At 41.5% G+C, this 21,938-nt stretch overlaps 1 protein-coding gene across 2 annotated transcripts in view; it reads right to left on the bottom strand.

Annotated features, from left to right (window-relative positions):
- Window positions 1–21,938, bottom strand: part of pcxb (pyruvate carboxylase b) — a 307,003-nt gene that overhangs the window by 203,784 nt on the left and 81,281 nt on the right. For both annotated transcript variants that reach the window (XM_073474925.1, XM_073474926.1), the window contains exon 11: window positions 6,227–6,389. In XM_073474925.1, the coding sequence (XP_073331026.1) occupies window positions 6,227–6,389 (163 nt within the window). The remainder of the gene's footprint in view (window positions 1–6,226; window positions 6,390–21,938) is intronic.

The raw sequence follows: 21,938 nt of genomic DNA, 5'->3' as shown, positions 1-21,938 counted from the left end.
ACTTATCGCACTGTGGGAGTAAAGGCTTTTCCCGCTCGCACTTCTTGGAATCAGCTTCACATCTCACCAAGCAACACTGATCACAGGGCTTATGTGCCAAAAGGTTGGGGCGGATACATTGGATGTGAAAAGTGGCTGCCGCAGAAGAAAAAATAGATTAAAATACAAAATGTCAAGGTGCTGCTTTTATACTCCTCCCCCCTCTGCTTCCCTCCCTGCTTGCTTGATCCCGAAGCACGCAGTCCATCCCTCCCTGTCAGCCTTGTCGACAGGGCTGCCGCTACCCTCGTGCTATGACATCCATCACTCCTCATCCTCGTCTCCCCCTCCATCTCCCATCACTCGCTTCACACCCTAGTCTTATTATTTTCTCTCTCCATGTACCGCTTCTCTCTCAGCCTTTACCTTAACACCGCATTTTGCTTGCTCTACTGTATGATGCCTCATATGTTAAAGCATTACAGTATGGTGCGATATTGTTATATGATTTACAACAAGAGCAAATCTTTCCGTACTGCGTTCTGCTCCAAGAGCAGCAGCACAGCTTCTTCACTCACAGAGCTGCCAATTAAAAACTACTTTTCCTTCCTGGTCTTCAGTATTCCTCGACACTAAATTATATGTATAAGCCCAAAGTTCATTTATTCTAATTCTTAGTGTAAAGGAAATCCTAAAAGTATATCGAAGTCATATTAAACCTGACATTTTCTTTTGACATAAGTGATTTTTGTGTAAAAAAAACTGTCAGCCTCAAGAGATCTCTCGGCATTCAGACAGGACACAGTCGTGAAAAGGGACTGCATTCAGGTGAGGCTGGGAATATGAAATATAAAGTCAGGTAGCACGGCTGAGTAACTCCTTTACCAGCCTATAAGATGCAGTGACTTGTAAAACTGTGCGGAAGGATTTTACACCTCTGTAAATATACTGTATCACACTGGCAATTATATAATCTGCTGTCGTGACAATTGTCAGGTAGACGGTAGAGCGGTGAAGCTGTGTACATAGTGTTAAAGTGGAGCTGCAAGCTTCGTGACAGCTGGAGCTGAAATTGTCATTTCATACGGATTTCATATCCAGTAGACAGATATTATTACAACATATTAAAAATTCAGCTCTGCAGGTCGTCCCTTACACAAGCCACAATCCCATCACGCTTTAAAGCAACCACTGTCATCACGATTCCCGAGAAAAACCCAGTATCCTGCTTGAATGACTATAAACCTAACCACACCCTTAACGCTAACCCTAGACCTGTTGCACTCACACCTGTCATTATGACATCAGGAGGATCATGCTGGCACAAATCCACTATTCCTTCCACACTGGGGCCCCTTCAGTTTGCATACCAGTCTGCAATCTTCAGTCTGGCACCATTTCTATCTGCTTTCACGTCTCCATTATAGGCTGAATGAATGAATAACCTCACTTTCTGTCCAGTGTTGTTGGTAGTTGAGGGAAACTGAAAGCGATCCTTTTGTCTTTGCATCTACAGCGCTTACAATAATACCACATTGAAAGCTAGTGGTAGAAGGTATCCGTTTCCACTTTAAGGTGCATGGCAAAGTGATAAAACAACAACTTGAGAATCTTTGCTGCTGATGAACGCCACCTGATACAGTCCAAAGCTACAAAACAAAAAGAAAGTAGACCTTGAATCGAGATTGGTTTTGTCCACTGATGATAAAAATAGGCAGACGGTATTCACACCGACTGTTTGCAGCAGGTTCAGTGCTCATTCGTAAGTGCAGTTTTCTTCCCTTCACCACCTAAATGTTAGATTAACACAGTGTATTCAGAGTGTGAATGGACTGAATAGCTGTCACAATAGAAAATCATCTGCACTGCAGCGAACAGCCCCAGACAGTCATAGTGCAGACACAGCGCATCAGCAGGGGGCCCGACACTGCGTCTGTGGGTCGGACCTTTAAATAAAAGCTGAGTAATGGTTGTTTTTAATCCTGCTCTACATCTCTCAGTGCACACAATCTATCCTTCCCTTGTTTGCTTGCGTTGCTCTCTTGTATCCCTCTTTGCTTTCTTCTTTACTCTCTCCCCACCCATCTCCTTCACCTGCTCTAAAAGCTCCATTAAAAGGAGATGAGAGAATGAGATAGAAAGCTTTCCTGTGCCTTTTTTTCCCCCCTTTATCTATTTTTCTCCCCAGAACAGAAAATGAAGTCAAAGAAGCGCAAAAACAAGGGCGTACATTACAGATTTGACCTGTTGGATCTTTGCTTCTGTTTTGCTCACAAACACCCATTAGTCTATTGTCTCTACACACGATGACAAACTTCCTCGTCCCTGTCTTGATGCGTTGAGTTCTTACATTTCTATCAATTTCCATCTGTTTTCTAACCCTAGCTCCCTCATTTCCCATCGCTCTGTCTTCTCTATCTACCTCAATACTCTAGCATTTTGTGCAGGACAGGTGATTTTTGCTCTATATACAAGGAGTAGAGTTTTCACCACAGTGTATGACTCCTGCTGACACACAGCAGCTCTTTTTGTGGAGTTGAAAACACTGAGCGAGAGACTGACGGATTTTTCAACAGCGCTATCGCCGCATGAGTTTCAGTTCAAAGTTTAATACCGCTGCAGAATTCTCAAACGCCATTCGCTCGTCTAAGATTTGGGTGTCTCGATGTGTGGCGTCTGTATCTCCTCTGAAAAGGGAACAGAAGTGATTCCACCTTCGCTCGTCCATAATCCAAGTTGCTTTGCATGCCTCGAGCGACCAAAAGCCCATAGCGTGACAAGTTTCCCAGCCTTTCCTGCTCTCCACCTTTCGGTGCGTCACTCGTTACCAACCTTGTCACAGCCCTTCGGTAATAATTTATTCATCTGTCCCTCAAATGTGGCATTCCTCCATCCATGCCTTCCTGTGGCGATTGTGTTTGGTTCATTCATATTGCATGGTAATGGTGGCGGGGGCATCGCGTTGACACGTTTCATGGCTCAACTGCGCGGCTAAATGGCGTCGGAAGGTGGGGGGAAAAAGAGGGTAAGTGGGGAAGAGAGATGGGGACCAGATATAAGGATGAGCCAAGAGAGAGCTGCAGAGGGAGAGAAGCAGTGCTTGAAGGCGGGGGGAAAAAAGGATGTGGAAAATATGTACATTATTTCGAGCGGAGAGGTAGGTGGGAGGGAAGACTCGAGTGATGCATGGGGAGCTGGAGAGGGAAACCACGAGGTGGAAGCAGCGGAAAGTCCTTGAAGTGGGAAGGTCACAAGCTATTCTGTGGCTACTCTTCTCAGACAAGTTGCTGAAAAAAAAGCACTACAAAGCCAAAGCAGCCATTTTCTCAGTGAGAAGTATCGCACAGTGAGAGTAATGAGGATGTCGTTTGAAAAAGATCTTTATGGTCTGCATTCCCAACCCATGTGTGAATCTCAAACCTATGATGATTTGAATGTGGCTCAGAGATCTAAATTGTCAGATAAACGCATCATCTGAGAGCGGTGACTGATCACTGAGCCTCGTCAACTATTTAACTAAAACAACTACCCCTGGGTGATAAATTAGTGGACTCAAATTCAATTGAAATAAATCTGCGTGCACGACACGACTAATCATTTCTCCCCCTCGCTCAGAACCAAGAGACAGATGATTTGTTTGATTGGAAAGCTACTGGTGCACGTCGAATTCAATCACACCCAAGGAGTCAAAAATCACTGTTAGAAGTCACCGGGCAGCGATGGCAGTTTTTTTATTTACAGCATCCAAGAGACCAGAGGGACTCGAGGAATTTATAGTTTCCCAATTGCTATAAATTTTAACATGCAGACAATAACATCATAACATAGATCAGCTTCCCTTGTCTGCTTGTGTGCACTGCTCAGCCGCAGATTGCAGATTTCTGACAGGAACCTGAACTGAAAAACACATTACATGACTTGTTTTTTTAGCTTCTCTGCACTGTTCAAGAATTCATTTCACTTTTATTCCCCTCAAGCACAATCCTCCCGCGTTTAGCAGAGTCTAGGCTACAGACCAAACACAACCCAACCATAGCCGCTCGAGCCCCCAGGGCTTTTTGAGCAACATCGACCAGCTGAGGTCAAAATCACCATCATGTCTTAACGTTATCTTTAATACGCGGTTCAATTTGTTTTTATTCTGGTTAATGGTTCTTTCATTCCTATCAAACCTTGTTTTAATTCCATTTTCTCACATCTTTTCAGCTGTTTTTATTGATTCAAAGTGGCTGTCGTTACCATCTAATTGACGGCCTATTAAAACTAATAGAGAAACAGCAAAAAAGGAAAGCATTAAGGACGACGGCGGAATGATAGGGAGAAAAAAAAGAACAAGAAAAGAAGCGAGGGTCGGGTTACAACCGGGGGTGAAGGGCAAAAGGACCTGACAGCAAAAAAGCATCCTGGGATCTGACCTCATCAGCGAGAGAGAGATTTATAGAGACAAGATTGCAAAAGGCATGTACAGTGTTGTGTGTAGATATATAGAGGATATGTACTTGTGGACGGATACACACAGCACTCATATAGTATTGTGACCTTTGTGTCTTCTCATGTGTGAAGAAATGACTGGTCCTCTCACACAGAGGGCACATGGACACACTCTCAATGGTCATTCAATAGAAAAGCATTTATAAAAATAAATGCAACCCTAGAACAGAACAAAGACAAAGACATCCTCACGCACTCATGCAGAAATGCACATGCACACAGAGAAATCATGTCATCCCACTCACAGACCTCATATGGCAATGTGCGTTTATAATTGCACTGCTGAGAGCTACTACATGGATCAATATGACATACCTATAATTCAAGCGCCGGTTGATCTTTGCAGCTGTGACTGTGTGCACACGTGTTCATGCAATACTGTATGCGTGCAGTTAGATGAGGACATCCTGTAATATCTCATCAATATAAAGCTCCTTTAACTGATATTTTTACTATCATCAGAGATGCTTGTACTATAGATCCCAGTGGGAGTCATCAATCCGCTTGGAAGCTTTTTGCAACTTTCACTTCGTTGCTCTTTCCTCTGAGGAAGAATTGTTCTTCATCACATACAACCATCCTGAGGGCAACATAGTGAGACTTGTTCCCTGCATTAAACCCACCCATGTGGCGCACAGGGCAGCCATCATACATCACCTGGGGACCACCTCCAGCTATAAGCCAGTGCTTCAACGTATAAGTAGAACTAACCTTTTATACGTGTTTCTGAAGCTTGCGGGGGATACCAGAGCACTGAGAAAACATGTGAACCCCAAACCAAAAATGCTGACCGATGCTACTTACTTACTGACCAAACACTCTATATACAGAGCTATTTAACACTCATTTAAATAAAAATATATCACTTGCAGCAGCTTTAAATGAAGGCAACGTTTGCCATGAGGCGAGGAGGGAGACTCTAATGTGATGCCATGTTGCTCTGCAAGCCAAGTGTATATGACATATGGACTAAACTGATGCTGCCTAAATTTAGCATGCTTAGCGGAAGAGAGAATGATGTCGTATAATTAAACTTGGAAGCAGAGAGCTTAATGTGCCAAGTTGGGATATGGCACACCACTCGATGTTGCAGCATCTCAGTGATACAGAAAATGAGTTTAATTTGGTTTCTACGCTCCTTTGAACCACACAGAGTGTTGTTTAGTAACATCAACATGTGCGATGCTCAACATCTGAGGTGGCTGTTAAAGGTGCACTGTGGAGTTTTCTCAAAAAAAACAAACAAGGTGCCTGTTTACATTCAGTGTTCCTCACCAAAACACTTGTGTGTATCCTCGAGGTCTAACAAATGTGTTCAAAGCATTTCCTTCCTCATGAAACATTTGCAAAGCCTATTTTTTTTATATATATATATATTTTTGAAAACTGGGTTGTTTACATCCATGTTTACTTGTTAGCAGTCATATCCCCTGCATTTGTTAGTGCATTGCGAGTTTCCACCACCTCTGAATTAGTGAAGAATCTAAAGTCATTTGCACAACAACCCACTAATAAAAACACTGCTCCACAGTGGTAGTAGTGATAAAAAAAACTCCACAGGGTACTTTAAACATGTGAGTTAGCCAGTCACTTGGAAAAAAAAGCCTGAGAGAGTTACTTGGAATTATGTAGGCAATAGTACTTTTGTCTTGCAGGCTTCTCTCCAGACTTTGTAAGTCACGTGTCAGGAAGGACCACATGTCTCCCTGAAGACAGCATGGAAAAGGTCTTCAGGTCATTTTAAGAGCAACCCTACCTCGATCCTGCCGGTGTCTGGCTGGAAGCCTCTGGCTGGGTCTTCAGTTGTCACTCTGCACTGGATGGCGCAGCCGTTCACCCGGATCTTGTCTTGTTTGAGGTTCAGATCTGGCAGGCTGCGGCCCTCACACACATGCAGCTGGGCATGCACCAGGTCCACACTGTTAAAGTGAGAGGGAAGCAATGAGGAGAATCAAGTGATTGACGGCCTGAACATTGTGTGAACAGCCTTAAATGTCCCTCGATGTCACTGTGGAGAATGTTTTTTTTCTGCTTACTCCAAGGTTCAAAAGACCAGTTAGGCTATTTATTGAATACAAACATCTTCAGCTATTCTTGGCCTCAACTCACAGAGCGGTTGGTGTGGATTTGCAGCAGATGTGAGGATGTTTGCAGCACTTTTTATTTGAACAAATTAATCTATGATGCATGACAAGAAAACAATCCCACATGGATGCCTCTTAATAGCCTAAACAAAGTCAATTAATACAAAAAAACCTTTGTTGTAATTTGATTTTGCTTTAACAACGGCTCCTGGGGAAGCAAGCAGGAAATGGAGAATCCAGTTTTAGATTTGAAAACAACTACTGAAATAGCAACATAACTTCTGTTTGACCAGAAATTAGTGTGCCTCCTTAACTGTGCTATATAGGATCTTAGGAGTATCCTAGGATTTCATAGGATTTTCCCATCTTTGTATTAAAGAAGCCATTCCTAAACTCAAGGTTGCATCCTATCCTATCTCAGACCTAGCATTTTAAGACGTCTAACTAGAAGTTGATTCTTCTTTCGGCACTCATCCGTCATGTCTGTATCTTTGTTAGGAATCTACATGAATCCAGGACAAAAGCTGTTTCATTTCACTCGTCACTGGCTAGTTAGCTTGCTGTAGTGAACAAGAAAGGAGGGGCCTTCAATTAAAGCTATGTATTAGAAGCTGAATGAAAGTCAGTGGAGGAGAAGACATGTACCCATTATTACATGGTGCGGGAAATTTAAAGCCAACAGGCTAACATCAGTGTTAGCTTCTCCAACAATCAATAAGCTAACATCAGTTCTTCAGAAAACTTTTTTGGTGTTACCATCATACACATTGATTACATTTACAGTACATTTTACTCAGATATATCTAAAAATGCATTTTTTATATATTATGCAAATTTCTAATACAGTAATTATAATAATTAATAATTCAAATGGAAAAGGTGAAAAAAATAATGTATTTTCTCCTATTTCCATGAGTTATAAGCCTCAACATCAATTTTGGCTCATTTGTATGCATTTATTTAAATGTAACGCTCAAATGAGACTTGCTGGGTTAAGCTTCCTGACCTCTCACATTCTAATGCATAGCTGGAATGTATAATGGTCTTTTGTCATTGTTTTTAAAAAATGTATTTTTTTTTTTTTCCAAGACAATTTAAATGCAGCAGTGGACGGACACAGAGGGTGGGGACACATAATTCTGTAAATGTCTGCGTCCCCGCACCCAAATCCGCTGCCAAACATAAACAGACAACTGGGAAGCCTCTCCGCCTTGAAGGGTGAATGAGAGACAGAAGGCGCACACATTAGCAAACAAGCTCAGATTTTGGACACCGTTTTGGCTTCCTTCTCCTTAATGTCTCAATTAGCTAGTATCCGCATTCTGGCCAAACAGAAGGACAATTATGCATCAGCCTGGTGTGAAATGTGTTGGTGGAAAAAAAGCAGATCCTCTCCTGATTACTTGGACAGGCGCTAACGTCATGTTTTTGTTACACTTTCATGAATAAGTTGGTATTTTTGAAATTGGACAGCTCCGCTCATATCCTTAAACAACAAAGAGGACAAGATGAAATGTAGCACTTTGAGAGCGATGCCCCCAACAGTTGTTCTGGAAATTATTCTTGGTTTCTTCTTTATGGCTTAATTAGGATGCCAGACTGTTAACCAAACTCAGATTAGTTTCTAGTCCAGCATATTGTCAGCTCCTCTGTTAGGACACCGTGTATGAATATAAATGTTTTGCCTCTTCTGCTCTTTGGTGTGAAATTTACGGTGCCCGAGACTAAATGTTGGACAATAAAGTAACCCGATGTTTGCTTTTCTGCTCGGCAACACCTCATCTTTTTTTAAATACCTCCAGTTACTCATCCATACTTGTAAAGCCAGGCTGAAATAAAGCTAATAAAGAATACTTAAGCTGAAATATGGTAAGAGGTAATTTGCTCAGTCATTTGTTCAGTCAGCTGTTCGCTCATGAAACCAATCACTTTCTTTGCATATTAATTAAAATTGAGGCCAAAGAAGAAACAGCACTGAAAAACCTCAAAACTTATGATTGATGTATCAAGTTTTCTAATGGCTGCTTTTTCACAGAGATGGAAGTCCTTTAATATTATGCAAATAAACACATTTCAGTAGCAAACAAGACAAGTGAACATTTTGAATTGAGAGTCAAACACTTGGCATCCATGCATGGACTAAAAATATACATATAAATCAGGTTTGGCCTAGTTTTTTCTCCTCACATAATTCTTCTACTTTGAAAACATAAGGCAACACTGATTGAATGAGGGCCCTCGAGGGTTTATGAAATTCATTGTATACTAATTTGACGCAGACAAATTAAAGAGCCTGCAGCAACATCTGTCCCTCAGTGCAGCCAGTTACAGAATTAAAGTCCTGTGTATCATTAGTAATAGTAACTTATTTCTCAATAAGGCTGAGCTACACAGGAAGAGGATGATGTGCCTTCAGCGAGAGTAGGGAGCTGGGAATTGCACTACAGCAAATGCTTAACGAGAGTGGTGACAATAAATACTGCCGCTTCAAACTGTTGGCAAAACTCTGTGTTAGATAACACGGAGGATCAGTGAAGAGGATTGACCTGAAACATCTGTACAGTGCAGAGTCGGACAATATCCCCACCGGAGGGGAGGAGGGTTTGATGCCGAGACTGGGAACAATGAGTTTAGCTGCACAGTGTAATTGGATAAAGATCTGCTAGGTGTCAACAATGGTAAGGTTTATAATTCTACATGTAAAAGGTTTCATTTCATTTCATTATCTACCGCTTTTTCCGTGAGGGTCGCGGAGATGTTGCCGCTTTATCGCCCCTTTCAGGGGATTGCGGGTTGCGGGTTACTGGGGCCAAATCCAGTTCACATAGGGCGGAGGCCAGGGTATATCCCTGGATGAGTCGCCAGCTCATCACAGGGCCCTCTGACGGCAGAGGCTGCCACACAAGGTGCCAACTGCGCGCCAGGAGCAGTTTTGGGGTTCAGTATCTTGCTCAAGGATACTTCGGCATGTAGCTCAGTTCCGCCCAGGGGAGCCGGGGTTTGAACCAGCGACCTTCTGGTCACTGGTCACCTGCTCTACCCACTGAGCTACAGCCGCCCCATGTAAAAGGTGCAATATGTAATTACTGGCCACATGCCGAATTCATACTCGAACAAATAGAGGGCAGCATATTACCAGAGTAACCCCTAACTGTTAGCTATTTAGCCCAGTTAGCAGTGCAGCTTGCGGTCCCGACTGTGAGCTCAGAGGACCAGGCCACGGCTAGCTGGTTAGCATGCTAACATCAGTAAGTATCTCTGCAACACAATATATAGATGTCATAACATATTTGAAATTTCTTACTAAAATTCTTACATATTGCACCTTTAAAGCATTAGGTCAGCAAAATGTTACATGTTTTATATCTAATGTATAAATTAAAATGTATGGAGCTTTAATATAACAAATCAGGCTGGACGTATATCTTATATACAAGACATGAGATGTAAGGGTACGGAAGAAATAAAATTACTTATTTATGCTTTATAAAAAAAGGTAATGCAAATAAAATAGGTTGAAATTAAAAAATTGAGGGTGTGTGCATTTTAGTTTATGAAATAAAAAGTTATTAAAGTCAAATAAAATGGCTTTTTATAAGCATCTTGCTTCTTTAATGTGGTCTATCTCCTGCTGAAACAGAGACTCAAGAGTCTTATTTACACACATAAATGATAATTATGGTAATAAAAGACTGTTTTCTCTCATTTCTTCTTATAAAGATCTTAAAGATGAACACAAAGTCTGCTTGTTATTGTTCCAATAAAGGTTATTTTTCTATTTTGTTATAGTTTAAGCATCAATAAATGTGCAAATTGCACAAAAATTGTGAGAAATATTTTTCTTTACCATAAAATTGATTAACAGAATAATTCAATATTGATGTAGCACAGCAGAAAGGGCAGGTTCAATTCTAGATTCATTCAGCTGTAAATGCAGCTTGAATATTAGTGATTTTTTTGTTTAACCATGACCAAAACTAACATGAACTAAACTTTCCTCCTTCCTATCCACACATCTGAATGCTCTTGACCCACACACTTCTAACTCTCTCCATATTGTTTCATGTAAGCACCCATCAAGCACCGCGCAGACTAAACATGGCAGTTTAATTATATTTTGCCAAGAGCCCGAGGAACCAAGGATTACTCATGAGCTGCAACACTACCTGGGCCCAAGGTTTGCTGTGTGTCAATTAGTTCGGTGGGGATTTGATTAAACACACATTTATTTAGGAATAGGTAGCATGAACGCACAATATAAACTGAAATAATAAGGTCTTTAAACTCCATTTTCACTCAGGGCTCAGCTACAGTACAAGGCCTCAAGATTACATGAGGTAATAATGCATGACCTGCCTTAAGGCGCTTGTCATTTCGGTTGATGTTGAGGTTTAGTGGTGCATATTTTTACCAAATTAGCAAATAATCACATTACAGCAAGCAGAAAGGAACACAGAGGAAAATCTGACTCCAGTATGCCAAGAGCACAAGAAGGTTGTAGAAATAAAGTTAGTGACAGGTCTTAACTTAAAAGTGTCATCAAAAAAGCTTCCCTTTCTTCTGAACAATGACATGACAAACATCTACAGTATCCCAACTTTCATTTTGTCTTTTCCTTAAAAAAAACCCCAAACAAATAACCCAAAACTGTCAAAGTAAATATTGTGTCAATTCTTTGTCTTAAACTTTTTTAACATCTCCTACTCGGGCAGTCTTTTCCCTCGCATTGCTGCTCCCGACGTGTCAAAGGTGTAAACTCGTTCTTTTTTTTCTGACAATGCTAAAGAATACATAAATCTTTGAAGATGTCAAATCTAATATTGCATGTCTGTGTTTTCCTGCCCGGCGTCTTCGTTCTCCAGCTGTGCCTTTGCCTTACTGAGGGGCCCTCTGAAGAGCTGCCAAGTTTATATTTGATCTCTGACAATTTAAGAAGGAAAATGGAAACCCCCACAAGTGTCGTAGAAGATACAGTATGTCTACGGAGTGAATCTGGTCTTTGAAATTCAGTCGGTACCCTTACCTCGCAGCCAAGTACATTATTTTGCATTTGGTCCTCCTGTCTATTGGAACAACCTTGCTTAAGGCTTCTGATATGCTTGTAAATATCTTACATTCGCTCACTGATGAAATCACCGATGACAAACCCGCCAGGAGATACATGTATTACACAGCAGAACCACATGGAAGCCCAATTATTTACAGCCAAGCACTGGCTACATTCTTCTAAGTACTAAATTAGCCATATTTTATTGCAGCACCTGAATAGTCTTTTCAGATACGCAGTGTAAATCCTTCCCTCTCCAACTGACACATATAAAATATATCACTATGGATGCTGCAGTGCAGTCTGGAGCATAAAGTATATGCACGCACCTCTGCACCACATCTCATATTTGAGCTTCTATGGCTGAACTCACATTTCCTCGCTGCACCTTAAAAAATGATTTTCAAAATGTTTTCCCCGGTGGAAATCTCCACATTCAACACTTCAGCACCACGTTAAGGACACCGAGTCCAATCAACTCTCATGGCCGGGCCGAAAGTGTAAACTCCGATTGAACTTAACAGGTTTCCCTCCAAGTGAGCTTCAAAGATGAGGAAAGAGCCTTTCATCTGAGGCCGGGGTCAATGCCGCGCACATATTGTTTATCATCTGATGCAAATATCTCATCTGAGTTCAAGCAAGTCTGAGCAGTCAAACATACTCTGACCTGACAAGAGTGTTTTGTTGCAGCATATTATGACATCAGCAATAACCGGGTCGACTCTAACATCCTATTATCCACACGTCGTGTTAGATAGTGTGAGATATTACCATCAAAGACAATGGAAGACACTCACACACTAATAACACTAATATAAAGACACTTTATATTAAAGACATTCAGCGCTGTAATTGGGAGTGAGGCTTCACTATGTTGAATCTTCTTATGAGCACATGTATAGATCAAGTGCTGAGGAACCTGTGGTTGATTTGGTCTAGTTAGAGTGAGTCCGCTGGCTATTTAAAGGTCCAGTATGTAGAATTTATGGGGATTTAGGGAGATCTGTTGGCAGAAATGGAAGATAAACTTGTAACTTTGTGTTTACAGCAATCGTTTCCAGACTTCCACATCATTATTATTGTTTATTGTTGTTGCTCGGACATTATAACTAATGTTGTTCCAGGACCATTATTTCAACTTTAGGAAAAGCCATGAAGACCACTGCTGAGAGACAGCTGTTGGGCTGAATTGGTTAAAGTATAAGACTCCTGACCTGGGGTTGTATCCCGACTGGAACATGTTATCACACCAAATTACAGTTTTCTGTCTCTGCTTGGTTATGTTTAGGAATGGTTTGGGTTAAGATAGACCATTTAACAGCTCTAAACATGTGTTTGAAAGAATAATTTCCCCACATCTGTTTTTTTTTTCTCTGAGGTGTAGAGCAGTGACATTACTTAAACGTGATTGGTCAACTGCAATGATGGTCCTGGAGCAACAATAATTATGATGTTCCAGGAAAACAGGGACGAAGACGAAATGTATTAATCCCTTTACAGGGAAATTCATTCATATTTTACATACACAGGGCCTAAGGACAAACAGGACCTATTCACATGAATTACTGGACAGGTGTCAGAGCGAGGGAGCCAAAAGCAGTTAGGGGTTTGGTGCCTTGCTCAAGGGCACATCTGCAGTGCTCAGGAGGTGAGATGGCACCTCTCCAGCTTCCAGTCCACATTAAGTATAGACTGGTCCAAGTTCCTGCAGACTGAGCTACTGCCGACCCTAAACAACACCAACACGGCAATCTCAGTTCATGCAATAAGATCTTGTTTATGTAAATGTTGCCTTGTTAAATACGTGTGCTGTACATGGGGGGATTGATTATGTAAATTACATGTGTGTAAACATGTCTATATGCACACTGGTCGTAATGTATGTATACGTCTTGTATTCAGACTCTCTTACATATAGTGTACACGCACCTACTTTCTTTTGACATGCCATCATACCGTGCAGCCCTGACAATTCCCAATTTTTTATTCTATAACATTCTTTAAATGTATTTGATCAGTTCTTGTTGTCCTTGTCCCTAGCTGTATGTCTATTTCAGTGTGAGTACAATGACAGTGAAATGTAAAAACCAGATTCATAATCCTTGTATGTGCTACCCTTGGCTTGTGGCTAGTGGTCACAACCAGTGGGTAACTTTGGGAACTACTCGTTTAAATAATACACCAAGTACTTGATAAATTCACTGAGCCTTTTAATGTGACAAGAAATATCAGTTTGAATTGACTGTGTTCAGTATTACAATGCTGTTAAACTAGCTTTTCAACCCACTAAAAAAATATGGTGCAATTACCCAACATGCATGATTCCTGGCAAGAAAATTGAATTAGTGGAAATATTTTTTAGTGCAGTATGCTGATCAAAAAAAAAAAAGGCTTCCACATGACATATTCCCTTTTCTGAGTGGATCATCATAGAATTACTGCAGGTCATCTGCAGAGTCAAGAGTGCAATGGCCATTTCATTAAAATGTAATTCTATTAAAATGAATTTTCATGTGCGCCCTGAGATAGATTGCCAGGGTTGGGGAGATCACAGTGGAGGATGTATAATGTAGTGACCTGTGACAGAGGGGTGAGCTCCTGCACGTACACACCTGTGCTTTCATTTTACGTTCCATTTAATCTCAGATATGTACATGAAAATGTATATATGTATAGTGAAATACCTAAGACAGTACTTGGCCATTTCCACATACGTACATGCGCAGACACGCACGACTTGCCCTCGATGGACACATTCTACGTTATCACACTACATGGAAAGTACATTAGCTCTTTACTCGCTAGAACCTGAGGGCGCACACACACACCATCTGAAACTTGCACATACGTTCACATTCACACACAAACTCCGTCTCAATCTGTCACATGTGCACACACACACACACACACACACACACACACACACACACACACACACACTATGAAGGCTGAGTACTAATTGCATATCATTTTCAGTCGTTTCACTCAGAGCTCGTTAGCAAGGGAGAAGGGGGTGGCTGCGCGCCCAGAACTAAAGGGGGTGAGAAAGAGTGAGTATAGTGCGGCGAGGAAGGAAGCTTGTTATGGCTATAAGGGATGAAGGAATAGCCAAGAACATATGACAAACAGGCAGAAAGGTAAAGAAAATATTCCACTCTCCAGTCTCCAGATCCACAAGGATGAAGGAGATTCAGAGATAAATAAGTAAGAGGCAAGATGACAGCTCCGCGTCCCCAACTCGACGCAGGAGAGCGAAAAATGAAGTGAGGGGAAGCAGGAGGAGTGGGAGCACGGAAGAGGATAAAAAGCTGGATGCCAACACTGAAAGACGAGTGAGTGGGAAAAAGTGGGAGTGTGGAAGAGATTAGATTTGGCCTCGCTCGGAAAGGACAAAAGGAAACCAAGGCAAAGAGGAGGTGGGAGGACGCGAAGGTGGGAGACAGTAAGAGAGGCTGGAGAGGAGGAAGGATGGGAAGTGGGAAGGAGGGATGCATGGAGGGATAAGACGGGTAGGTGGGAGTGTGAGACAAGAGGGATAAGGAGGAGATGAATTGAGGAGGGAGTGAGGAAAGAAGAAATGACTCAGGGTGGAGGATGCTAAATTATGGAGGGAGATAATGAGGAAGGGAAGAAAGATAGAGAGGAGGTGGGATTGCACGGAGCATCTTTGAGAAAGAATATTGGGTGGCATAATAGGCGTAGAGGCGCTTGAAGGAATGGTTTGTCATTTAGGGACATACGCCTACTGGTAAATGCCAGGTTGCGTACAGTTTTAAAAGTAAAAATCAAGCACTTTAAATGTACCTCAACCTACCATTTCCAGACTCTTGAGGCCTTTATCATCACAGTAAAATTGTGACTATAAAAGCAATTGCGAAAAATAGCTGGTTAGCATGCTAGCTTCAATAGATATCTCTGCAACACACAACAAACACAACATAGATGTCTTTGATATAATGTCAAGTCTTATTTCTTCCCATTATGTTGGTAATTTTAGTCCATTTTTGAATGTTTTACACCTTTAACTTTGTATTTTTTGATCATAATTATTTAGTTTTTGCTAATTTCATCGCCAGGAGACAACAAACAATATGCTGAGAGTGACCGTGTAGAGGAAACACCAGATTATGTAAAAAAAAAAAAAAAACATTGTAAACTCAAGCTGAAGCCAGTTAGCCTAAGTTAGCATAAAGGGAGAAACAGCTCGACTGGCTCTGTATATACTTTACAAATAAAATGCAAGCATGCTAGCCATTTCCCCTTTCACTCGTATTTATGCTAAGCTTAGTTAGCCGACTGCTACCTGTAGTTTCATGCTGAATGGGCAGACGTGAAAGTGGTATCGATTCTCTCATCTGACTCCCAGCAGGAGAGCATATAAGCCAATTTCCTAAAATGTCAAACTATTTCTTTAGGTTTAAGTCGTACGAAGTGTAAAACAGATGAATAAAGGGAATTAAAGTTGAGAAAAAGGGGGATGAGAGAGGGAAGAGATGAAGGCCGGTGTGTTGAGGAAGGAAGTCAAAGAGAAGAAAGAGCCAGATAGGGAGTACGAAGAACCACTCAATTAAAAGTATGACATTAATCTTTTAAGTTTCACTCACATCCTTTCTCCTTTTGCTCCTCACTTTTCACTGCTTCTCTTTTCCATCCTCTCCTTTCTGGTTCTTTCCTCTCCTCCCTCTCTCCTCCTGCCTCTTGTCCTTTCATCCTCCATTGTCTCCAGCTCCCCCTCCCTGCATGTGGCCTCGAAATGCAAAACCTTTACTCCTTTTGAAGTGAACACTTGATTTTATAACTTCATTAGTGTGTCGAGTGTAAGTCAGCACTGTATCACAGTTTGTGTGTGTGTGTGCGTGCGTGTGTGTCGTCCTCGGCGTTCGGGTTTGTTAATGTCCGCACAAACCACGTCTCTGGTAAATACATTTTTCAAGACGGCTCCGGGGCAAAGTGGTAAAGAGCAAAGCACAAATGTATTTCTCACTTCGGTAAAACTAATGCAGACTCTTGTCAACCAAATGTGCACACACACACACACACACACACACACACAAACTTCTTGTCTAAATAAAGAAATGGAAATATAGCCAACGTGTTTCCGAGTGAGGCCTGCAGGAATGGAAATGTAGAAAAACAGGACGAGAGAGAAAGTGGCAGGAATAAGTGGCGAGGGAATCGGAAGGACGGATAAACACAAACAAAGACAACAGTAGAAATCAAGAGGGGGAAACGGAAGAAGAGAAGGCCCATAGAGAGAAAGAAGGGGACAAAGACAGATGGAGGAAAGTGTGAAGGACAGATGGAGAGGACAATAAAGACGAGTAAATGGAGCGAGACAGAATATGAAAGAAAAACAAAAGAAGACGAAGCATAAGACGAGAAGAGAAAGGCAGAGAGGACGGCGAGGAGGAAGGCGCTGAGCCTCCCATCTTGTTTTTGTATGAATTTTCATTAGACGGCTTTCGACAGCAAACAGTAGAGAGGAAGAGGAGGGAGTCCGGCGAGGGGAGGTGAGAAACGGAGAGGGAGATGGGACTTGTCTGCATGAGAGAGGGGAGGAAATAAGAAATTTGAATCATTGTGGCATGAGGATGCCATTTTGACATCAATTTAGCTGGCAGCCAGAAAACTATGCTGCCTTTTCGATACGCAAATGCAAACAGAGGAGCTGGAGACGGAGGGAGAAGCGGGAGAATGGGATGAAGAGTGAGGGGGGAAATATTAATCACAGTTTATCAATGTGTGGTGAGTAGGAAACTGAATGGAGAGGAAAGAGGATGGGTGGAAAGGAGAGGAGAGGATGTTTAAGACACTCGAAAAAGAATTAATTGTTTTCCCAATGAAGGACGGGGGGGCGGTGAAAAATATGGACGACACGGAACCCGGAGCAGACACTCGCACACAAAAACAGGATCCTATCTGATTAGATTTCCTCTCCCTTTCTCCCACATTTTCTCAAGCCTCACTATCAGCCTATTAATTAATTCCTGCTTTTCTTGTTATGAAGCAGATGGAAGAGTGAGGAGAGGAATGCAAAATAACCCCAGCATCCAGAAGGCGGCAAGGAAACGAGATGAGAAAGGCCGAAGGGGGGGGGGCGACAATGTGTGTAGATAAGAGGAGGACAGACAGATAGGAGGAGAGAGACAGACACAGTATTTCAAATGATACTGATGTCAGTACACAGTGCAAAAAAGGCCTTAATATCCTATGTGTGATATGAAGCTATACACACTACATTTACACATACTAATTAAATATCAATAAGTCATTGTCACATTTGCTGTGATACAGTTAATGACCATAAACAAGCAGGAACATCACTACAAGGTTTGGCCATCTCTACAGTCTTTTCACGCTGCATTTTACATGACGTGCAATCGCCGGTTGTCTTGGGAGTGAGAACGGGCTGGCCAGGACCGTCAGGGAGGTTTTCATTCCAACCAAAGCCTTCAACCTTCCAGTAGAGGGGTAGGATGAGTGAAATGACCTTCGAAACTAAGTCTGAATCAAACCCCTGCAGTCTGTTGGTTCTCTGAGGCACACAACGCTGGATTCATAGATTATCAGAGCTGCCTAATGATTAATCTAACAATCAATGAATCTAGTAATCATTTCAAGGCTGGTGTGACTTGATTAATATGTTGATATTCAGTTCATACATATCGGCCATCAAAGGTCTCCTGACTTGATATCACTGCTGCCCAAGGTGCAACCTTTACAGGGATTTACAGAGGTAAAGATTTATGTCCTATGTAATTCACTCTGTTTACATTCAACTTGTATCTCAGCTCTTAACTTTGCATTGCAACATGTTTAAAGGCCTAATTGAGGAACCAGTATGAGTAAGCCCTTGCCCGCAGGGGTCCAGATTGATGTGTGAAATTGATGTGGTGGGCTGCGTTCAAAGACAACACGCTGCTTGATTAAAGTTAAGATATTGACCTGATGTCTGTCTCTGTGGCTGTAAATTGACCCAACTGTGTTGGGGTTCTTGTTTTAGAACCTGGTTTGAAATGAAGCCGACCACAAACCCTTCAACTCATTTCATTAAAACCCTTTAAATAAGAAAACTGCATCCATATGCATCATGTTTTGATACATACTTTCATTCGGCAAGGTAGTGTACAGTAAAGGTAAAGGACCCGTGACCTCACTCTAGAGTGAGTACAAAAACAGCATCGAGTTTGTCAAGTGGGCTCCTCTAATCCAAGGTTTTGCTTTGATCCAAAACAGAGCCAAAAGAGGCTATATAGTGAACTCTCAAGTGCCAAAAGCTGCCATGAACCATAAAGAACCACTCACACCTACACAACACTTGAACATGCATCTACTATACACTGTGTGCTTCACGCTTATCTGTATAGACTGTATTTTAGAGCTAAAAGCCAACATATTACAGCATTCATGTGTTATTCTTGTGACATGGGAAAGAATCATCTACTGTTCACTTGAAATAGTCCTCTATTTTTCGCACTTAATTTCTATGCTACCACTTTAGGGTCTGAAAGGTTATTTCTACGCATAATTTCATTACTGATTAAATACTTCAAAGTATAATTAGTTATTTTTATTAATTACAGCGTTCAACCTCAGCAACCTGATAATTTGTTACTGCAGGATTTCATCTGCCTCTAAAAAGCAAAAGATAAATGGTTAATAAATGTTCCAATTTAAGAAAAATAAGAAATAAACAGTGGAGATCATGCAGAATTTCATTAAAAGGTCCCTTTGTTTAGAAAGTCAAGATTTCCATGTCTTTGTTGTTATAAAGCAGGTAAGGGTGCTGTTTAAATACTGTGAAAGTATCAAAATGCTCAATCAATGTAGAAAAGCACTGTGTCCTAAAACAAGTCGTCGGGACTTCTGGAACACAACTGCACAGTCATCACCCTCAGCCGTGCCCCAAGGCAGAGTTCATGCGGAAACACCTGGGCGATGCTTGTTCAGGCCTGTGATAGCTGACCAATCAGAGAGGACTGGGCTTTTCGGGAGGGGGATCTTAAAGAGACGGGTACTAACACACACTGTTTTGTTCACAGGGGGGGAATAGAGGTCCTACAGCGATCGACAGTATGTGAATATTTAAGCATGTTTCATTAAAACCTATTCTAGTAGGAATAAAAATAAAATAAAAATTATTAATGTGAAAATAAGCACAATATGGGACCTTTAAAAAATTGCCAATTACTCACAGCCCTGAAAATCAGGCACGCTACAGCTCAGTTTGAAGGTTGTGTCATTAAATTTTAATTTAAAGGATGATGTTGATGTGAAGCGCAGACCTGCAAGAAAGTCCATGCAGTATATACAACAAATAACACAAATGCACACCAGCAGACACACACACACACACACACACACACACACACACACACACACACACACACAATCCAAAAAATGCAAAAGCCCATATAGGCCTGATAAAATGCAATCCAAGTTCTCTCACTCGGAAAATTGCACAGTGGAAGTCACAAATAGAGAGAGAAAGAGAGAAGGAAGCCCACACACACATACACACAATCATAGATTTGAACATTCACACACAAAGTACACATGTAGTTAAAAATGCATCAGTGACATTGCACATTTGGCACACCCACAGAAAGATACCCAACAAGCAGCACGCACACAACACATGAAAAAGACACAACATGCCTGTTATCAGAAATACACACATAGACATACACACACACACACACATAATGACACAAGCATATGAGTCACAGACCAGCCCAGATAACTTGATAAGTGTAAAATATGAGCTGCGGTGGAATAAAATGGTGGCGACAATGAGGAGGGAGAACAGCTGGGAGAGAAAGAAATGGTACGCAATAAATACAACATGAAAGAGAAGAATGAGGGGTGCAGTGCAACGGAGAGAAGAAATATTAGAGGAAGCATGAGTGTACGAGTTACCAAAGACGAAGACCATGAGGGAACGAAAACAGAGAGACGGCAAATAGACAAAGAGATAACGCAAATGCTGGAGAGAACTTTGCTTTTGTGTGCGTGCAGAATTCTTACCGCAAATGAAACTATGTACACTAAAGTAATGAAGGAGGGAAGACAATGTCACCAGAGGACAAGGTGTAAGAAAAGGAAAATAAAAGAGAAGATGATGGTTGATCATTTTTAAAAAATAAATGCACTCATTTTCATGAACCAGGGTAGCACTGGAGGAGTGCGCTGTGTCAAAACCCAGTTCTTACATTACCCAAAATGCAACTTGGCCACCGAGTGACATCATACATTCAGCTTCCTCTCGAGCCAAATAAGGCTTTATACTGCTTTTTTCACATATGCAGTAGTACTCCCCAAGACCTGTAAACACACTTTAATGGCTATAATTGGTGGGGTTACCCTTTAAATGTCAACATTTGCTGCTGTTCTTTGTAGTTTCTCATGTAAATGAAGATTCTTTGAGTTTTAGACTGTTGGTTGGACAAAAGAAGCAATCTGAAGATGTCATTTTGGATATTGTGATGAACATTTTTCACATTTTTTTGACACTTTAGGACTGAAGGATTAATCGTGCAAATAATCATCAGATTAACTGATGATGAAAACAATAATTAATTGCTGATCTACTTATTAGCAGGATCAGAACTGTTGGCCTTGAGATAATTTCACTGATATTCTGCACAAGTATTGGCAAAAAAATGGACGCAAGCTTCATAGAATCATGCTGGCACAAAATGATGCATTCAGTGTACAAACTGGTAGATATGTGACTAACACATTTAGAAACTCACGTCTATGCTGTCGTAAGCTCATCAAATTTCATCTGCACACACGTAGTCGACATCTGCAGCCATCCTCATGGCTGGAGTTTTCATTTACAGGTTTTAGACGAATGAGCCGTGCAACATAACGATATGAGTGTGCAGCTGGGAGGGAGTCATAGGGTTTTCCTCTCCATATACCCAACCCCAGCATGCAACCCTCCTAATTAAACCCAAAGCTCTGAAGAGACTGGAGATGCATCTTTGATGTATGAATGTATATGTGCACTTGTGTTAACATGTGACACAGGCAGACAGAGCTGCTCACGAAACAATTTACGTGCACGCCTTTTTAAAGCAAATGATCTTCTCGACATGGTTCCCAGCGTGATACACAGATAGGTAAGCTTGCTGTGCTGAGACAGCCCAGCAAAGCGGGAAAGCTTCCTTTACGTCTAGCTGGGAGGGATTTCATCTGTCATTTCACCCCATTATATTCCACTCACAGCTCTCTGACTAACAGGCTGGTGAATCATTTGAATGCAAGCAGCAGCACCTGGCATCCAGTCTGCCGGTCGGTGTGTGCGGAGTGACAACTGAACAATATTGACA

This window comes from Pagrus major, chromosome 10 (assembly GCF_040436345.1).
Source record: "Pagrus major chromosome 10, Pma_NU_1.0".
NCBI lineage: Eukaryota > Metazoa > Chordata > Actinopteri > Spariformes > Sparidae > Pagrus > Pagrus major.
This window is presented reverse-complemented; position numbering and strand designations above follow the sequence as displayed.